The 18,161-nt window shown below is 41.1% G+C and overlaps 1 protein-coding gene across 1 annotated transcript in view; it reads right to left on the bottom strand.

Annotated features, from left to right (window-relative positions):
- fasn (fatty acid synthase) overlaps positions 1 to 18,161 on the bottom strand; it is a 77,367-nt gene that overhangs the window by 32,286 nt on the left and 26,920 nt on the right. The window contains exons 15-27 of the mRNA XM_053341250.1: positions 17,921 to 18,036; positions 17,638 to 17,813; positions 16,566 to 16,757; positions 15,577 to 15,657; positions 7,729 to 7,914; positions 5,123 to 5,302; positions 4,665 to 4,868; positions 4,254 to 4,570; positions 3,758 to 4,159; positions 3,413 to 3,577; positions 3,083 to 3,198; positions 2,214 to 2,368; positions 65 to 268 (exon numbers count right to left, since the gene is read on the bottom strand). Coding sequence (XP_053197225.1) covers positions 65 to 268; positions 2,214 to 2,368; positions 3,083 to 3,198; positions 3,413 to 3,577; positions 3,758 to 4,159; positions 4,254 to 4,570; positions 4,665 to 4,868; positions 5,123 to 5,302; positions 7,729 to 7,914; positions 15,577 to 15,657; positions 16,566 to 16,757; positions 17,638 to 17,813; positions 17,921 to 18,036 — 2,494 coding nt within the window. The remainder of the gene's footprint in view (positions 1 to 64; positions 269 to 2,213; positions 2,369 to 3,082; positions 3,199 to 3,412; positions 3,578 to 3,757; positions 4,160 to 4,253; positions 4,571 to 4,664; positions 4,869 to 5,122; positions 5,303 to 7,728; positions 7,915 to 15,576; positions 15,658 to 16,565; positions 16,758 to 17,637; positions 17,814 to 17,920; positions 18,037 to 18,161) is intronic.

Raw genomic sequence — 18,161 nt, 5'->3', positions numbered from 1 at the left:
GTTATTTTTGTTATACAAATGAGATGCAAGATTCCTTTTTGTGTGTCTTCTACTCAGTCTCTACCTGGAATAGCATCTGGTGGGAGTTTGCCAGTGGCTAGCATTATATCTCTGAAGTTGAGCGAACTGTAATAGACGCGACACAGCTGCACATTGGGGTTGCTGGCGACAAAGTGGCGGAGTGGGGAGGCTATCCAGCGCAGAGAAGATAGGTCACCTCGAGTCAACACATTGACGTAGGCCTGTTCCGTCAACTCTTCATTTAGATCTGTCAACCACAAAACAAAAGTGTGAGTCATGAGCACATCATACATTCTGAAAAGAAAAGTCATAAACATAAATAATCTGGATAAATTCATTTGTCAGATTTTAAATCTGTGCAATAACAACTCATAACGAACTAATATATTATCACTCAATCACCAGTATTACTCTTGTAAATAATGTTACTATTATTTTGCTATATTTTTTACTGCTATTGTTTTTTTTGCTTTTGCACCGACCTATTATTTATTGTTTATAGAAGTTTTCTCTTAGTTAATTATGGTTTAAGTAACATAGTTGCCAACACACATAATTTCTAATATCTTCACAAAATCTTCAGTGGAAAACGTTACATAATTACATAACATAGTGTTATGTTAACATGCATTTAAGGGAAAATATATCACAAAATACAAAATACACTGCCTGGCCAAAAAAAAAAAGTGGGCACCAAAAGAAAAAAAAAGGTCACACACTCTTTTTTCATGCTCCCTGAACCACTCTTTCACTATTTGAGCCTGATGAATCCTGGCATTGTCATCTTGGAATATGCCCGTGCATGCCCATATTAAACATAGCCCTGAGTTCTACTGTTGTTTTTCCATAATTTGATTTCACCAAACGTTTAATAGTGAAAGTAAGTGCATTTCCACGTGCACAATGCGAAGGGAGCTCGAGGGATTGGGACTGAACAGCTGTGTAGCCTTAAGAAAACCACTAATCAGTGAGGCTAATCAGAAAAAAAGGCTTCAATTTGCTAGGGAGCATAAAGATTGGACTCTGGAGCAATGGAAGAAGGTCATGTGGTCTGATGAGTCCAGATTGACCCTGTTCCAGAGTGATGGGTGCATCAGGGTAAGAAGAGAGGCAGATGAAGTGATGCACCCATCATGCCTAGTGTCTGTACAAGCCTGTGGGGGCAGTGCTATGATCTGGGGTTGCTGCAGTTGGTCAGGTCTAGGTTCAGCAACATTATGTGCCCAAAGAATGAGGTCAGCTGACTACCTGAATATACTGAATGACCAGGTTATTCCATCAATGGATTTTTTCTTCCCTGATGGCATGGGCATATTCCAAGATGACAATGCCAGGATTCATGGGGCTCAAATAGTGATAGAGTGGTTCAGGGAGCATGAGACATAATTTTCGAACATGGATTGGCCACCACAGAGTCCAGACCTTAAACCCGTTGAGAATCTTTGGGATGTGCTTGTGAAGGCTTTGCGCAGTGGTCCGACTCTCCCATCATCAATACAAGATCTTGGTGAAAAATTAATGCAACGGAAATAAATCTTGTGACATTGCAGAAGCTTATCTAAACAATGCCACAGCGAATGCGTGCTGTAATCAAAACTAAAGGTGGTCCAACAAAATATTAGAGTGTGTGAGCTTTTTTTTGGTGGTGACTTTTTTTTGGCCAGGCAGAGTATATTGATGCATCTCTGTCGAGATTTTTTTTTAAACAGCATTAAAACCAAGCAGCCCATTTTGGTTGTCAATGTTCTGACAAGTGCAACTCTTTTTTTTTTTGCACTGCATTAGGCTACACATAATTTACCAGTACTATTGAAACAATGATAGACCATGTAGCTTTACAATTGAGAGAACTGCCTGCTGCTAACACTCCTGCTTCCAATCAATATTTTTATTTCCAACACAATAAAACGGGTTGGCAGGCATGACATCCTGATCAGTTGTTTATTATAGTTTGACAGGTGAAACATGTTGCAACCTCTTGACTGAATTATTTTCAGCTTTTTCATGTCTTGGCTTCCAACTCAGAAAAAAATGTTGTTGAGACACAACACTGTAAAATGTTCCTTCAGAAACAATGCAGGTAAAAGGTTTCCAATAGGTAACTACCTCAAATATAGTGGTTGTGGTGGACAAAGTATCACAAACACATCCGTCTAACTGGAATCTGAATAAGTGCATTGATATTTTGGTACCAAGAGTGATGAGCTGGTGTCTGAAGAAGCCCCAGTGTCCATCTCTGAACACATTCATTACAAGATCCCCCTCCAGCACCGACTGCATGGACTTGTGGTCTGGCAGCAGGCTTGGTGATGCTGAGGACTCATTTAGATTGGAAACAAACGCACAGCTAGGGACAAGGAAGGACAAACCAGAAAAAAGGACATAAGGAACGACACATAATGCACACTTTAAATCTGAGTATAATTACTCAATTATGTTCTTTTGAGATATTTACCATCAGATGTTTGTCTGCTATACATAGAGTTTGTATATCTGCAACATCAGTTACTATTCATCATTTTCAATAAAATAACAGCAGTCACGACCATTTCATTAGTGACAAATTTTGGGAAAGGAAAAATATTCTAAAAATACAATATGAGAATTAACTGTACCATTATTAGAAATGTATACCTTAGACATTATATAATGTGCATACATAAAAAGATTTGGGGAAAAGAAACATTTTTTTCAAGATGTTGCCAACCCTGACTTGTAGTAGAATGGCCCATAGAGGTTACAAAAACCATTAGAATAACTTTTCATACTGTTGAACTGATTAACATTTACATTAACCTTTTTATTTATTTTTTTTACTCTTGGTCAATAATATATCAGCCACTGTATATTGTACATTCCTAAAGAAAATTACAAAGTTAAAAAAAGGATAAAGAATATATAAACTATGATCAATATAAACAAATAGATTCACATTTCAAGTTTTAAGCACATTATGGCACAATATTAGCCATTTTGAATGTAAATTTTACATGCTACACTTGCATGCCAGAATTCATGTACTGTGACAATACTTGTACTAGAGTATGTGTCGTGGTCCTACCGTATTCGGTTGCCACCTGGCTCCTGTCGTAGACAGTTCACCATTCCTACAATGCCACAGTGGGCCTGAGAGGCGGTCAACCACACTGGACAGTCTGATGACTCAGCAAGCATTGCCTGTAGCACAGATCCACACAGTAGCATACAGTTCTGACTAATGTCACATTTGAAAAATAAACTTGTACTGATATACTTTGATGGTATCAATGTATATGTTGCAATGCAACAATTATCCAATTCCTTTTGCCTGTCATTTTAATTTGAAAAATGGTATTTCACAACATTGATTGACACTTCAAAATACAAAAACACAGAAGGCTACAGAACCCACCTTGAGTGTTTCAACCCACTTGTAGTCAGTGCTGTCCACAGGAAGGAAAATGGGCTGTTCGACCCGAGACTGACAGCGACATAAAAAGAGAGCTGAGCCATAAAAAGACTTTCTGATAGCCACAAGGCTGAGAGAGGCATCAGAGAACACCTTCTCCCACTCAGCCTGATGAGAAGAGGGAGATAATATCAGTAAAAAATATCACCTACCACTAATACAGTCAATGCAATGTTCGAAGAGCATATTACTTGGCTAAAAGTAATAAATGATTTCTTTGAGCTTCCGGTAGTTTTAAGAAGGAATCTGGGGCTTACAACAGTGAAAAATACAAATGCCTCTACTCACCTGTGTGAACAGACCTCGCTTGCTGCTGCCCTGAGAGGTGCTGGAGAGGAAGGCAATTGTTTCTCCAAGAGTCTCTCCCTTCAGGAGGGTGTGGAGAAGAATAAATCCCCCTTGTCTGGCTCCAGAAGCCAGATTTGCCACCAGCACTCCAGCATCCGTCCTTAAAGGGCCCCAAGTGTGGTTACACAGCACCAGGTCTGCCCCTCCAATCATGCCTCCGGAAGCAGGGCCCATCAAGGGATCCCATTGAGCTGAAGTAGCTGCCAGCTCCTCCAGAGAGGCCTGGTGGGGGGTCAGAAGATCCAAGCTGGTTGCCGTGGCAATGTAGTCCACACGCAGCATGGGCTGGATGTTGAGGAGTTTTACCACGCGAGAGAAAAGCTGGCCATCATTTGAAAGAGCCTGGCAGGAGTTATAGAAGAAAAAATTAAAAACTATACACATTCGACATCTGGGTCAAATTTTCTCCTTTTTTGCAATTTGTTTATTATCTTACTTCCACGACTTTGATCTTGCCAGGCATACTGTTTTCCATGGCGGTGTCAAGGCAGTGTCTGAGGGCTGCATCGTCTAGCAGGCCCTGCAGCAGGCTGTCCTGCAGCAGGCACACTCTCTCCTTCTCCACAGTCTGCTCCAGCTCAGAACAGAGGTTCCCATTCAGCTCCAGGCCACAGAGGAGTGCAAGCAGCCGCACCAGGCTGGGTTCAGAGGGCTCGGGACTAGGCAGTGGGCCATCTGGCACCCCCTGCAGCCCAGGGATGGAGAGCTGGACACCGTGAAGGGCCAGTTTTCTCTGGAGTCTGTGGATTAAGCCTGAATGGGGTTGGAGTTAATAGTTGGTTTTAAGCACATGCTTTATTTTCATAAAATACTGGTTATTACTTTGTGGGGGGTTTAGCTGTTGTACCTTTGCAGAGCCTTAGCTGCTCTGCAAGTTTCCCGCTGGCATTCAGACACTCTGTTTCCAAATATGGAACAAACACAAACTCCTCCAGGGTAGGGGGGCTGTGCTGCTGCTGCCGACGGGGTGCCACAGTAGCGTGCAGACCACAGATCAGTACTCCACCAGCAGCAATTTTGTCAAGGCAACGGTTAACATGGACATCAACGGCTACAGGAGTGAGAAAGAAAAGTTTGATGTTGAATTTAGGACTCAAATTTATGTTTTATGTGTCCACGTGGGAGGAAGGACCCCTGTGCTAATGTCTTTGGAACCAAACTGGATCCTTGTTTTATGTATCCTATGTATGTACCGTATTGCATGCTGCGGCATGAGAATGCACTTTTTAAGAAGGTTAACATGTTTCTAATAAGACCCAACGTAATATATAAAGGATATAATGATATAAAAAGGATAGCACACACCTTGCTTTCCATCAGTGTACTTGCAGACCATCTCCGTGTGAACAGCGGGATCAACACATACAGAGCGGATCCTGGTTGGCAGACGCAGACTACGACCCGACAGCCCAACAACAATCATCTGCAGCATGGTGTCCAGAAAGGTCACCCAATTTCCTGTCCACTGCAACTTCCCGCTGTCACCTGGTAACAGCAAGTCACATGATGATTGAAATTATGCTAAAGAGGTGTTTCTTAAACCTCAGATCTTCACAAGTAACCCAGGTGATAGTTGCATAGGGCAAACAGGAACGACTAGGAGCTGAGCAAAAGGTGTACATCCCCACCCCACCCCCCTCATTTTCTCATTTTTAAAAATCATAGTCCAACTTCACATTAACCAGGGCCTGTTCAGATTATATATCTTGATATAGTCTTTTGCAGGGGAGTGTTTGCAAAAGTCTATGTCCTGGGTGGGAGCTGATCACACTGGATGGTCATATCCTTGTCCTTGGCAGTTGCAGCAATATACCAGATGGTGATGAAGGAAGTGAGGATTGAAACAATGATGGACTATGGCAGGTTGAACTTCTTCAGCTAAGGGAGGAAGTACATCCTTTGCTGTGCCTTCTCGTGCTCAAACTGGAAGACAGTTCCTCAGGAGAGGAGCCTGAAAGTTGAAGGCTATGCCTCTCATACTATTTTTGGAGACTCTAGGAACCACAACTAAGCCTGCATTTTGGGAGCACAGTACTCCAGTGGGGTAAAAAGGTCTCTCAACTCAACTCAACTTTATTTATATAGCACTTTAAAACAACCACAGCTGCAACAAAGTGCCGTACATAAATAGATAAAACAACACAGGAACATAAAACAATTAACAGGAAATAAATAATAAAATAATTGTTTATTGTTTTTAAAGCAAATTAAAAACAGTAAAACAATAAATAAAAAACAAACCATAAAACACTAAAACAGGAGCTGAGTCTCATGAACGGTTGAAAACCAAGGAATAAAAATGGGTTTTAAGACAAGTTTTAAAAATGGACAGTGAGGACGCTTGTCAAATATTTAAAAGGAAGCTTGTTCCATAATTTAGGAGCAGCTACAGAAAAGGCTCTATCCCCTCTGAGCTTCCACTTTGACCTCGGTACCTCCAGGAGCAGCAGATCAGCTGACCTGAGGAACCGAGCAGGAGCGTGGGGGTGAAGGAGCTCAGAGAGGTAGAGCGGGGCCAGACCATTTAAAGATTTAAAAACAAATAAAAAGAATCTTAAAATGGACTCTAAAGTGTTCAGGTAGCCAGTGGAGGGAGGCCAGGATGGGTGTCATGTGCTCCCTCTTACAGACTCCAGTTAAGAGGCGAGCGGCTGCATTTTGCACCAACTGGAGACATGCGAGGGAGGACTGACTGACTCCGAAATAAAGTGCATTGCAGTAATCCAGCCGGGATGTGATGAAGGCATGGATTACTGTTTCAAAGTGCTGTAGTGTGAGGAAGGGCTTTACTTTTGCCAGCTGTCTAATGTGAAAAAAGCTGGACTTCACCACAGCACTAATTTGCCGATCCAATTTAAAATCACTGTCCATTTTAAAACCCAAGTTTGAGACTGTTGGCTTAAAATAATCTGCCAAAGGACCCAAGTCAAATAGAGGGGGGTCACAAAGGCCACTGGGACCAAACACCATCACTTCTGTTTTTTTCTTGTTTAAGTTAAGGAAGTTCAAGGTTAGGGAGAAAGCGTTTTTCTTTTTCAGCGGCATATATATATCTGACTGGATGGAGCCCAGTGGCAGTAAATACAGCGAGAAGAGCAGGGGCCCTAAAATCGACCCCTGTGGAATCCCATACGGCAGTGGAGCAGAGCTGGATTTTGAAGTTCCAAGGCTCACACTCATGCTTCTGTCAGCCAGATAAGATCTGAGCCACTCCAGTGCAGTACCACAGATGCCCACTAGATGGCGTAGCCGAGCCACTAGGGTGTTGTGGTCCATGGTATCAAAAGCTGCAGTTAGTTCCAACAGGACAAGAATGACATGATCACGAGAGTCATTTGTTAATAAGATATCATTAAAAACCTGTAGTAAGGCTGACTCGGTGCTGTGCAGGGTTTTGAAGCCTAATTGAAAGACTTCCAGGACATCATGCTCATCCAGAAATGGCTTTAGCTGGGCATGAACAACTTTCTCAAATATTTTTGAGATAAAAGGCAGCTTGGAGATGGGCCTAAAATTGGCCTGCACGCTGCGGTCAAGGCCAGGTTTTTTAAGTAGCGGCTGCACCATTGCATGTTTAAAACTTAGGGGAACGACACCAGAAGACAGGCTGCTGTTTATGATAGCCAGAACTGACTGCCCTATACTAGGTGAGAAAATATATTGTATTGGTTTTCAAAGTGTTTCTACACAAAGGAGAAGTGTACACAACATATATGTATGACTTCCATTCGCCCAACCATCCCCCGAATACAAAAGTGTTTTATCATCAAAAACATGTTTGTACAACATTCAACGATATGTGTGAATTCATATGTAGCTGATTGACAAATACATTTGAACGTACATGCAAACTTTGAATTAGAATGGTACTTAAGTTGTGACTGATGTTTCACAAATCCTTTTACTTTTACCTTCATTGTTGGACTCCAGGATGCCTTGGAAGGTCTTCCCATAATCATAGCCGCGCAGCCGCAGCTCCTTGTAAATATCATGAGCTGTTAGTTTCATTTTTGGTTCACCATCATTGTTGGCAGCTTGCTGACGAATCTGACCATGAAATGAATCGAGAGCTGCATCCTCCAGAAGGCTTATCTTACCTAAAAGTGACAAGAGAAGGCAGATATTTTTACAAAGACTGCACTTTCACATATTCACTGTAAAGTAAATAGTAAAGTGGACTATTCTTGACAAAAGAATTATAGACAATTTCGTTTATATATATAAATACTATTGGCTAAACAGCATGCCATTATACAGACTTGTGCTGTGGGTATTAATGGTTTTAATGTTGTACTTTATGTACCAAGAAGTAGGCCACATGTAAAATATGTAACCAATTATAGAAAAATGGTAACCAAAATCAATTGGTGTTACGCCGGCTGTCTAGACAACAGTATTGATTATTATCTACAAACTGACTGAAACACTTAATATGTTTACAAAGTTTTATCCTTTAGAGGGTTGCAGGCAGCCTGTAGCACTCTACTGCTCCTGTTAATGGCCCTTAATTCAAAATCCTGAAAAAACTGTTCCATGGTTAAACCTGATTGCTGACTCCTCCTTTTATGGGACACTGTTGTGAACTGACACTCACTGTCATAACATTCTTTATCCGCTCTTCATTGCTAAGTTTGTTTAGTACAGCTTATGTCTGAACAACGCAGTTACTAGAGTTCCACATAGGGCTGTCAGCATTAACATGTTAATGGCAATGTGATTAAGAGCCGAGCATAATGCCTTAATTTTTTTAAATTGCATTAATCGCTCCTCACTGATCTCACAGTCAGTAATAGGATATGGGGAGAGGATCAGGGGTAGGTTAACCTCAGGTCTCTCACTGAAAGCCTGGTGTAGGAGGAGCAGGGGAATCTAGAGCCTAATGATGCAAAAAGTTAAAATGAGTCACACTACCAAATAAACCACAATTCGTAAGTATGTTGTTCTATTGAAATAAATCCAAATGTCAAATTCATAAAAGTAACTTTCTTTGCATTCATTTGATTCCCAATCAAGATACATAGGTAAGAATTGCTGACATTGTTAATATGGACTTAAAAACTGTTGTAAAATGCAAAATAATACAAATTTAAACATGTGATAAAGATGTGATTAATTGTGATTAACTATTAAAATTCAGCAATTAATCACAATTAAAGAAACATGAATAATTTGACAGCCCTATTTCCATGCAAACATTATAGTATATGATAAATAAATTTGCCACATAATTGCTCCTGGAATTACACTGAAAATGCCTGACTACTCTCTATTAAACAACCAACACAGCATTGTGAGAAACTGACCTGTAAGACCATAAAATAATATTTAATAATTTATGCATTTAAGTGAGAAGAAATTAACAAGCAGAGCAGTCATTTCGTGTCTATTTCAGAGATATAGACCTCTCAAGAGACCTCTGCTGGTTGAAAACAGAGGTGTCTAAGGTTGAAGATAGTTTCTAAATCGTGAACAGATCTACAGATCTTCCTGCAACAGACAATCCTATTGCTTGCTTTATGCAAATATATGTTCATTATTATTGAAACACACACACACACACACACACACACACACACACACACACACACACACACACACACACACCTTTGTTGAGCAGGAGGAGGTCTATCTGTATCAGATGCTTGGCCAGTGACTCATATTTGAGACTCGACATACCTTGTAATGTAAATAACTTTGGTCTTATGGATAAAACATCTGGCAGGGCTTTTGATCTGAATTTGTTGACTAAGACTCTTTTCTTTATCCATGTCTGCTTGTTATCCAAAACGTTACTGCTGCGTTGCTTCCTTATTTCCAGACTACAGGCTGGGACAAGTTGCCTATCAGTTGTTTGACTGTCTACATAACAATAGTTTGAGGATTTTCAGTCTAGATTTAGAGCCCATCATAGCACAAAGACCACACTGGTGAGAGACAGTTATTACAAATTTCCTCTTAATTGCATCAGACAATGGACATCTCTCTGTACTTGACCTGTTAGATTTTAGTGCTGCATTTGATACCACTGACCATAACATCCTATCACAGGAACATATCATTGGCATTAAAAGGAACTGCATTAAGCTGGTTTAAGTCCTATTTATCAGATTGATTTCAGTTTGTACATGATGAATCTGCCACACACAAAAGTTAGACAAGTTTTTTGTAAAATGGTAAAATTAATTTGTTGCCATATGGCAACTATATGCGAATATAGAAGTGATTTGTGTGCATTCAACCTATTAGAGTAGCCTTGTCCTATGTAAGTCAGTTACACTCTGAGACTTTTGATTACATTAAAAAAGGAAAAAAAAAAAACATTTTCCTGTATAGTTTGTAATTTCAGACATTTTGTAACTGTAATGTATTATCTTTCTTATAAATGACACAACTGGAAACCATATTATATGTTGGTCTACTTTTGTGTACATTTGTAATAAAAGGGCCTAAAATGTTTTTCTTTTTAAAAGATAAGTGGTCATTGCACTGTGACATATACAGATAGTATGTAGTCAGCAAAAACTCTGGGCGGAAAACATCAGATATGGTCTACTGTTCCCGGCTCGGCTGCGGATCACGTTCAACGGTGGGAGGTACAGCTTCACGGCGCCGGAGGACGCAGAGAAATTCTACACACCACTGTGTCTAAAGAGGCTCAGAAATCTTTGTGGTTGGCAAAACATTGGATGCATGAATTTGGTAACAAGTCAAGCAAATATCTAGCAAATCTAGTGAAGGCAAAGTCTTGTTCTCAGGCTATCCCAGCTAAAAAGATAGATTCGGCAATAGAATATAATAAAGACATTAATAGGTTATTTGTGGAATTCTATGAAGGGCTATATAATTCCAAATCAGACTGCAGTTCTGACTCTCTGATGCATACTTTTTTTTCGACCATTAATCTTCCCCAAGCTCGCTCTCTATTACACATGAGGAAATCAAATTGATACCTTACAAAACAATAAAGCCCCTGGGCCAGATGGCCTGACATCAGAATTCTATAAGACATTCTGTGACCTGTTGATTGGTCTGTTGTTTAATATGTTGTCATACTCTTTTAACTCTGGGGCCCTTCCTAATACTATGATGGATGCAAATATTTCTTATCTTAATTCTTAAGAAAGGCAAGCCTGAGGACGACTGTGCCTCTTACAGGCTCTGTTGGACATAGCTAATATTTTTGCTAGCAATTTCCTGTCTAAGAGACTGGAAGGTATCCTACCTGATATTATCGCAGTAGATCAGACTGGCTTTATACTGGGCCATACCTCTAGTAACAATATAAGGAGACTGCTAAATCTTGTACAGTTTAGTTCAGAGTCAAAGGCCAAATCTCTTGTGATCTCCTTGGATGCAGAGAAGGCCTTGGACAGAATTCAGTGGCCTTATTTACGGAGCGCTCTCTAAATTTAACCTAGGTGACAACTTTATTGAATGGATCTCTCTTCTTTATGCTGCTCCATATGCATCAATTATCACTAATAGTATGAGGTCCCCTTCTTTCATAGTGCGGCGGGGTTGTACACAGGGCTGTCCTGTCTCACCTTTGCTGTTTGCCCTTGCGATCAAGCCTTTGGCTGAGGCCTTGAGAAACGACTCATTAGTGTCAGGCATAAAGATAGGTCCCATACATCATAATATTGTGATGATGTTTTATTGTATCTCAGCAATCCTGAGATTTCTGTGGTCAGATTAGTTGAGATAATTAACTCCTTTAGTCAGTTATAAGATTAAGTACTCTAAATCTGAGGCAATGCCCTTGGCCCCTGAACTATCCAGATCTTGTTCTGCCCCTTTTCACTTGTCACTGTCTGGATTCGTCTACTTAGGCATTCATAGCAACTCTATCAATTTCTGGCCTGTATAAAGCAAATTTTGTACCCTTGATTCGCAAGATTAAAGAAGACCTGGCTCGGTGGACAGCACTGCCGTTATCCCTTCTGGGAAGAGTTAACCTTTTCAGGATGAATATACACTCACCGGCCACTTTATTAGGTACACCTTGCTAGTACCGGGTTGGACCCCCTTTTGCCTTCAGAACTGCCTTAATCCTTCGTGGCATAGATTCAACAAGGTACTGGAAACATTCCTCAGAGAGTTTGGTCCATATTGACATAATAGCATCACGCAGTTGTTGCAGATTTTTGTCGACTGCACATCCATGATGCGAATCTCCCGTTCCACCACATCCCAAAGGTGCTCTATTGGATTGAGATCTGGTGACTCTGGAGGCCATTTGAGTACAGTGAACTCATCGTCATGTTCTAGAAACCAGTCTGAGATGATTCGCACTTTATGACATGGCGCGTTATCCTGCTGGAAGTAGCCATCAGAAGATGGGTACACTGTGGTCATAAAGGGATGGACATGGTCAGCAATAATACTCAGGTAGGCTGTGGTGTTGACACGATGCTCAATTGGTACTAAGGGGGCCAAAGTGTGCCAAGAAAATATCCCCCACACCATTGCACCACCACCACCAGCCTGAACCGTTGATACAAGGCAGGATGGATCCACGCTTTCATGTTGTTTACGCCAAATTCTGACCCTACCATCCGAATGTCGCAGCAGAAATCAAGACCCATCAGACCAGGCAACCTTTTTCCAATCTTCTATTGTCCAATTTTGGTGAGCCTGTGCGAATTGTAGCCTCAGTTTCCTGTTCTTAGCTGACAGGAGTGGCACCCAGTGTGGTCTTCTGCTGCTGTAGCCCATCCGCCTCAAAGGTCGACGTGTTGTGCGTTCAGAGATGCTCTTCTGCATACCTTGGTTGTAACGAGTGGTTATTTGAGTTACTGTTGCCTTTCTATCAGCTCGAACCAGTCTGGCCATTCTCCTCTGACCTCTGGCATCAACAAGGCATTTGCGCCCACAGAACTGCCGCTCACTAGATATTTTCTTTTTTTCGGACCATTCTCTGTAAACCTTAGAGATGGTTGTGCATGAAAATCCCAGTAGATCAGCAGTTTCTGAAATACTCAGACCAGCCCGTCTGGCACCAACAACCATGCCACGTTCAAAGTCACTTAAATCAACTTTCTTCCCCATTCTGATGCTCGGTTTGAACTGCAGCAGATCGTCTTGACCAAGTGTACATGCCTAAATGCATTGAGTTGCTGCCATGTGATTGGCTGATTAGAAATTTGCGTTAACGAGCAATTGGACAGGTGTACCTAATAAAGTGGCCGGTGAGTGTACTTCCGCGTTTGCTGTATCCATTTCAAATGATTCCTGCTCTTTTAACGCGGAAATCACTTTCTATCCTTAACAGTGCGCTTTGTCAGCCTTTCTCTGGAAAAATAAAAAGGTCTAGGCTAAAACTTACAGTGCTACAACTTCCATTTGAGAAGGACAGTCTCGGGGTACCAGATATTATCTGATATTATCTCTGGCATTGGCTTAAAGATGATCCTGAATCCACACCAATGGTTATTGGTATGTTTTTTTTTTGGTGTCTAGATGTTTGTGAAGCAAAACGAATAGGAAGGCCAGGCTGCAAAAAAGTACAGAGTCAGGCATCAAAAATTATGGGACAAAGTTTTATGGACGGATGAGACAAAGATTAATCTTTACCAAAGTGATAGAAATGCTAGAGTTTGGAGAAAGAAAAGATCTGCTCATGATCCCAAACATACAAGCTCATTTGTGAAACACATGGAGGTAATGTCATGGCTCATTAATCTTCATTGATGATGGCAGCAGCAAAATGAACTTAGAAGTCTACAGAAACATTTTGTTTGCCAGTTTAAAGACAGATGCAACCAAACTGATTGAAAGATCCTTCATCATGCAGGAAGATAATGGCCCAAAACACACAGCAAAAACAACAAAGGAGCTCATCAGGGGCAAAAAGTGGAAGGTTTTAGATTGGCCAAGTCAATCTCCACACTTAAACCCTATAGAACATGCATTTTACCTGCTAAAGAGGAGACTGAAGGGAGTAACCCCCCAAAACAAACAAAAATTGAAAGAGGCTGCGGTGAAAGCCTGGAAAAGCATCACAAAAGAAGAATGCAAAAGTTTGGTGGGTCAATAGGTCACAGGCTTGATGCAATTATTGCAAGCAAAGGATTTGCAACTAAATATTAAGTCTTATTCATTTTAATCTATTTTAAGTCTATCTGTTCCAATACTTTTGCTCACCTAAAAATGTGGTGTTCCATTACAAATAATAATGCTATCTTCTAAGTTGAATCCAGATGTAAATACCTGGAAATAAAGCTGAAATGTTGATCTCTTGTCTCATACTCATTTTTGATGTCAAACCCAAATGTTTTCAGTCTACAGCAAAAATAAAGGAATTGGCCTCAGTTGCAATGCTTTTGGAGGGGACTGTGTATAGCTCTTTTCCAGTCTTTTCGACCACTAAAAGTGCTTTTACATTCACCCATTCACACACATTCAAATGCTGGTGACAGGGGCTACCACGCAGGGCACCGTTGGCACAGCCATCTTGAGTAAGTCGGGGTTAAGTGTCTTGCCCAAGGATGCATCAATATGTGGACTGGAGGAGCTGGGAATCGATCTGCCGATCTTCCAAATGGTTGACAACCACCCTACCTCCTGAACCACATCTGCAGCGATGGCACACCTGAGCTGATGTGTTCATTGACAACAGTTCAGAATTTAACACCATAGTTCCCTTCAGGCTCATCACAAAGCTCATGGACTTGGAATTAAACACCTCACTGTGCATGTGGACCTATGACTTACTGATGGGCAGACCCCCATGGGTGATGATAGGTGGATACTCCTCTTCTACCCTCATACCGGAGCATCCCAGGGCTGTGTAGTGAGCTCCCTGCTGCCCCTCTACATATACTGTATACTGTGTAGGCACAGTACAGTTTAAACTGTGTGGGGCCTGATCACAGATAACAATGAAAAAGTCTAACTGAAGGAAATAGATGACCTGAAGAGGTCAAAACTACAGCAACACTTGTAGTATAAATACATATATAGAACAATATTGAACAACTTTATTGTTAGACCAATTCATTTCAGCTTGTGGCCGTCATCAGGGTCAGTATAGGGGAGGACCAGTAGATTTGGATAGTAGATTTGTGAAAGAGGTAGGGAAGGAACTAAACCCCCTTTTTATCAACAGGTCCTCGCAGGACAGGGTGGACAGCTTCAAGTGTCCACAGGATGCAGGGTGCTGCATATTGGTGATAAAGGAAAGGCAGAGACTGTTTCACCTCAAACACTTCTGGCTATACTCTCAAATAGTGAGGAATTTCTACTCCTGCACGCTCAACATGGTGGGGAACACCACTGTGTGGTACAGAAAAAAGCACTAACAGCAAAAGAGTGGTTAATTCAGCAATATACAATCGGTGGTGTTCTTCTCTCCCTAAAGGGTATTTATACACAAACGTGCTGTAAGAATAAGGCTAGGAGAATCATTAAGAATCCCAACCAACAAGATAAGAGACTTTTCTTCCAGCTATGGTCGGGAAGGAAGTACCAGATACACCAGATCAGTACTGAAAGGCTCCTCAGCTCACTAGGATCATACATGACCACATTTGCACATAATCATTGCCCAAAACTGCTGTCAAATGAGGCTGCTAAATGAGGTTGCAGCCGAAAACTGCCATGTGCTACTAACCTCTGGGCCCCAAGGTAAACTATACGCCTTTTAAAAACACAAAATTAAGGAACTGATGGGATTACATTTTACTGTGATTGTACCTCATACATGGGACAAATAAACTTGAAATGGTTTCAGTATCACTCTATGAACAAAAATTACCTACCACTGACAGCCAGGTTTCCATTCTCTGAAACCTCAAACTTATTGGTGGCCGGCATGAGATGCACCTCCAACTGGACAGAGCCTGAAATGAACAGAAAAGCAAAGAGAAAAGACAAAAACTGTGAAACCAAAGGAACTATGCTCAGAAACATAATGAAACTTAAATAGAAATATCCCTTCCATGCATTCATGTTCGCATTTTTACCTCATCTGAAGAACCATTAAGACAAACCCTCGACAGATTTTAAAAATGAGAGCAGTATTTTTGCAAAAGGGACAGACAGCTCACTGCAACCTGATCCATGCTCTCAATTTGTCTTTGTTGATGAAGAATCATATCATAACAGTTTTCCAATTCTACCTTCTTCAGCTTGTCTAGCTAATCCTAGGTAGTAGCAATCTGCAGATACTGGCCAGATGTCTTACAAGGAAACACACAGCAAATCATCTGGTGAACAGACTTTTGTGCTCTGTCTGTGCTGAAGCTGAAATTTATCAATCTGGATCCTTATGCTGTATCTCGTTGAATCATATCATCTTGTAGGACAGCCTGTGTTTTATGCAAAATGTTGAAAGCCTTGCAAGTGGTTTATTCTTTCACCACCATCCAAAACATTTTTTAACAAAATGAAATAACCTCAGGCTGGGAAAAAAATTTAAATAAATTCCAGCCCTACAACAAGTACCTTCTTGTTTTTCTTAAACTGGTGCACACTTTGAAGCAGCCACAGTGTCTGTGTACCAAATCAGAGACCGTCAGCTCTGCAAACTTTGCCACTAAACTTTGCCACTTGAACCTTTGGAAACACACTATTCTTGGAGCAGGAACTTTTTAGCACCTGATACCTGGATCATAAATGAACTAAAGTTGGTCCTGAGGTGTAGTTCCTTAATTTCTCAAAAGGTTCCTGGTGCCCTAGGAAAGTTGGGAAACACCCTAAATTATCTCCAACCCCCCACCCCAAGTCCTCACATCCCCACTGCTCTCACCAGTCTTTGGCAGGATGGTGGCCCTGTGGATGGTGACGTCCTCAAAGGTTACAGGAGTGGTTTCCATGACAACCCCCAGACTTCTCACCAAAGTACGCCAGGCCAGCACCAGATAACCCGTGGCCGGATAGAGCACACGCCCATCAATGCAGTGTCCAATCAGGTAGTAGTCCGTAGACTCTGGATTTATGTCTTTTGTTGGTTAAAGAAGAGTTGGACACAAGTACACAAAGTGGTCAATGAAATGAGAAACCACTGTTAAACATTCTAAATATAACAGAAGAGACTAAGGCTACTCAATCGACAACTTTGTATAGAAACAGTCTGCAAAAAGCTGCGCATATTTCCGTCCGTCCCTCCCCCACATCATGCACTGTACACCAGAGCTGCCAACACTCCCATTCTCCCCGGGTTTCTCCCGTATTTTAAACCCATCTCCCGCCGCCCTCCCGTTTTGTCTTTTGTCCCGGTGATCTCCCGTAATATTACAAGCCCCAACTTTGTTTGTTAATAACAATAATAATAATAATAATAATGATAATAATAATAATAATAATAATAATAATAATAATGAGAAGCACACAATAACAAAGGTTTTATTTTGAAAGCTTAGACCGGAAGTTACCGGAAGCCGCCACAACACAACTTAGTTTGACAGAAGCTGAAACACATAGCGAAATATTTTAATTGTAAATAAAATTGCAGTTTCCAGCCTGCGTCAGACAATGCTGAGTTTACTGACTAATTATTAAAAAACAGGATGTATTGTGTTAACTCGTCATCTTAACTCGCTTGGCCAGCACTAATATCCCTGCACATTTTCTGCTGTGTGTTGCGTTTAGCGGCAGATAAAAGGCTGCTGCTGGGAGAGAAAATTTATTAAACCAAATGGACAAGAAATGTCCAAGACATGCAGCATGTTACTAAAGCCAAAAAAAAATTGTTTTAATAATCATGGTCTCAATTTTGACCCAAATAATTGTGATTATGATTTTTTCCATAATCAAGCAGCCCTAGAAGAGACCATGCAGAACTTTTAAAAGAAATTTTAATCGAGATGAGCCTTTCATACCAATGTTATAAATGGTAGCAGAATTGGATCCTGCAGAGCCAGAAGAAAAATCCTCCACCTTGGGGACATCCCAGGTCTGGACATGGTCCCACTGTACCAGAGGGGAAATCAGAGGGGTACCAACCGGTACAGGGAACTTCACCACTGAATAGAGGCTGTTACCATCCAAGTTGATGCTAAGAAGGTGCATAAGAAATAATTCAAATATTCAGGATCGACTTCCAAGAGTATAAGCCCCCCCCCCAAGAATTCAAGCACACCAAGAGTTTGTGAATGCATTTACCCATTCATATAGATTTTGCCAATGTTTGAGAGAAAGAACTCAAGGTTGTTGGTGTGGCCTCTCTTCATCAGGGGTAGGATGGAACACGTGTGTTTCAGGCTACGCTTCAGGATGGCCTGTGTGTGCAGGAATGAAGACAGAGGGTAGAAAATATATATGGATAATCTGTAGTTTAACAGTCACCGCCAAAATGTTTTTAAACCATGGCACTTCTTGACAGAAATAGTCTTTCATGGTACCA

This window comes from Scomber japonicus, chromosome 20 (assembly GCF_027409825.1).
Source record: "Scomber japonicus isolate fScoJap1 chromosome 20, fScoJap1.pri, whole genome shotgun sequence".
NCBI classification, from domain to species: Eukaryota; Metazoa; Chordata; class Actinopteri; order Scombriformes; family Scombridae; genus Scomber; species Scomber japonicus.
The sequence above is the reverse complement of the archived record's forward strand: the minus strand, read 5'-3'. Positions and strand labels throughout refer to the sequence as shown.